Source organism: Phyllobates terribilis, unplaced genomic scaffold (genome assembly GCF_046119375.1).
Source record: "Phyllobates terribilis strain yellow unplaced genomic scaffold, ASM4611937v1 Scaffold_11__3_contigs__length_659146591, whole genome shotgun sequence".
Taxonomy (NCBI): domain Eukaryota; kingdom Metazoa; phylum Chordata; class Amphibia; order Anura; family Dendrobatidae; genus Phyllobates; species Phyllobates terribilis.
In genome coordinates, this window is record NW_027362771.1 from 293,695,871 (window position 1) to 293,698,634 (window position 2,764).

Consider the following 2,764-nt stretch of genomic DNA (forward strand, 5'->3'; position numbering starts at 1 on the left):
CGTGTCAGCCATAAACCAGCGGAGCTGCATTGCACTGATCCAAAGGGCAGGTTGCTGGTCAGGACGGACACTTTCTCATATGAGACCCTGACTTGGGAAGCTTTGGGTTGTATAAGTTCTGACTATGGGGAATCTACTTAATAGAATCACAATTTGCCTTTCTGGATTTTACCTTGTGAAAGCCCGCGTTTTACTTCTTGGTCCTGCGGACTCTGGTAAGACCACCGTTCTTTATCGACTAAAGTTACATGAAAAAGTGACCCCCATACCAACTGTTGGATTTAATGTGGAGACATTGGAGCCCATGGATGATGTGTTGTATACACTGTGGGACATCACCATGAACCCCAATACTTGGCCTTTCTATAAGCATTATTTTGCCAACACACAGGGGATTCTGTTTGTAGTGGACGGCAAAGACACCGAAAGCCACGCTGACGCCAAGCAGCTCTTATACATGGTTTTTGGCGAGGTGGATTTGGAAGGTGTACCATTTGTTGTACTTGTTAACAAACAAGATTTAGAAGATGTAAAAAATCCATCCGATCTAGCTCTGGATCTGCAGCTGGATCAGTGGGAAGGAGGCTCCTGGAGGATATTTGGATGCTGTGCCACATCTGGTGATGGACTTCATGAAGCAATGAGTTCCCTCTCTGTAATGATAAAGGATCGAGCACGCACCATAGCCTAAAAATTGTCTTGCTAATAAGGTAATAATATAGCAAAGACAAAAACATAAAAATGAAAACCTGCCATATTTTCGAGCTGGATCAGTGAGAAAAAACTCCTCTTGGAGGCTATGGACCAAAGAAATACAAAATGCAATGAAGAACCAAAAAAATAATATGCAGAAACTTTGTTGCAAAGCATCTTTATTATTACAGTAGTAAAATATACATATATAAAATGTATATTGATGTTTATAATGTTTTTTTTTTAAATATATACTGTATGTATTATACCCGCTGACATGATATTTCTAGACATGTTGGTGAGAGGACGTGTGACTAAAAACCTGCAATGGCAAGGAAATCCAACAAAAAATGCAAATAATCCACAATTAGTGACCATAAGTGGCGACAGAGGCGAGAGTCCGCCATTCTGTATATAGCAGTATAAAGGACTGTTTGTATTTCGAGATGTTATTGAGCGGACATTTTCTGCAGCTCAAGGGGATTCAATGTATGCAAAAAAGGGGTTTGCCGGCATTGTCAGTGATGCCATTAGGAAAAGAATTCATCTGTGGTTCCAAAATGTTGTCGCACTTTTGTCATAATGCCAAGAAAGAAGAAAAGATATGCAAAAATAGTGATCACGTTAAAATAATACACATTTTATTAATATAAAACAAGCCAACATATAAAAGCATCTGAAAAGGCCCAAGGCCTTATAACACTGATTCATAATGGAATTCTAGTCAATCCTAAACCAACCAGGTGGCACATAAGCTAAACACAAACAGTAATATTCAATTACACCATCCAAATACAGTGCAGTGTAATGAAATAAAGCAGAATACTGAATTGTTTGATGCCAGCATGTATAGATGGGGAAGGAGAAAGATCTCAAAAATATGTGTGCGGCCTGGTATTAAACAGAGTCATAAGACACTAGGAAAATCACATTGATAGTAAGCATACACTTGCCTAACCAGTAGAATAACCCTTGAAATCTGCATAGTAAACAAACCTAAAAGGTAAATGGGTGTAAGGATAAAAAACACCCAACTGAATTGGAAGAGGACTCAATAGTCCATAATCTTCAAAAAGGATTGTGCAAATCCTGACGTTTGCCCCTGAGGAAGCCACACATGTGGCGATACGCGTGGGGTCCGGTTCCTATCCCATCCTTATGATAGGCAAGCTGCTGACGTTGGTTTCTTATTCAGTAATTTCTTTTTTTTATATCTTTTTACAGGTTTAAAAGCAGCTACAAAAGTCATAAAACGGTCACAAAAATGGGCATCAAAGTGGGCAAAGAAGGGCGTTATTGAAAGGGTTAAATTACTTTCTGCCACTGATCTCACTCCACCATTACATACATAGCAATGGCCCGCATCAATTTCAGGTCATTCCAGCCTGACCCAAACCAATTTAACCCCTGAAAAACACTTATTCAAATCTGTGAAAATTGGTTATTTGCCCGCTTTAATGCCTGTTTTGATGCCCAGAATCCATTTGGGCCAGGACAGTGACCTGATTGTGATGTGGGGCACCCTGATCTAGGTGTCTGCAGTGTGAGATCAGTGGCCCAAAGTCATTTAACCCTTTCAGTAGCGCCCTTCTGTGCCCACTTTGATGCCCATTTTTGTGCCAGTTTTATGACTTTTGTAGCTGCTTTTAAGCGTATCTACATCAGGGCACCTCGCTGCACTGTATTTTATTATTGTACGTTTTTTTTATTTTTGTTATTAATCCTTTAAAATGACAGAAAAAAAGGAATTGCCAAATAAGAGACTGATGAATAAACCAACTTCAGCATCTTCAGGGATGTGAGGGAAGATCTGTGATACATGGGAGGTGATACCCCAGAGTGCCCCCCACAGCCTGTAACCCGCCTCACTGCCTCCTGTGGTGAAATCCTGGGTGAGAACATTTCTATATAAACTGCAGGGAAATCCCGGGAAGCACCGGCCCCATGTATGGCCGCTGAGTACGTGGCTCTAACAGAATAAATAGCAAATCTTCCTATAGTATCTGCAGACAGTTCACCAGTGCCCACTACAAAGATGGCGGCGCTGTCATCACGATCCTCCTCCGGAAGT

General features: G+C 40.8%; 1 protein-coding gene across 1 annotated transcript; it reads left to right on the forward strand.

Annotated features, from left to right (window-relative positions):
• Positions 1–16: 16 nt before the first annotated feature.
• Positions 17–911, forward strand: LOC141165097 (ADP-ribosylation factor-like). The gene has a single exon (XM_073650735.1). The coding sequence runs from the start codon at positions 125–127 to the stop codon at positions 689–691; it is 567 nt and encodes a 188-aa protein (XP_073506836.1). The 5' UTR covers positions 17–124; the 3' UTR covers positions 692–911.
• Positions 912–2,764: the final 1,853 nt, after the last annotated feature.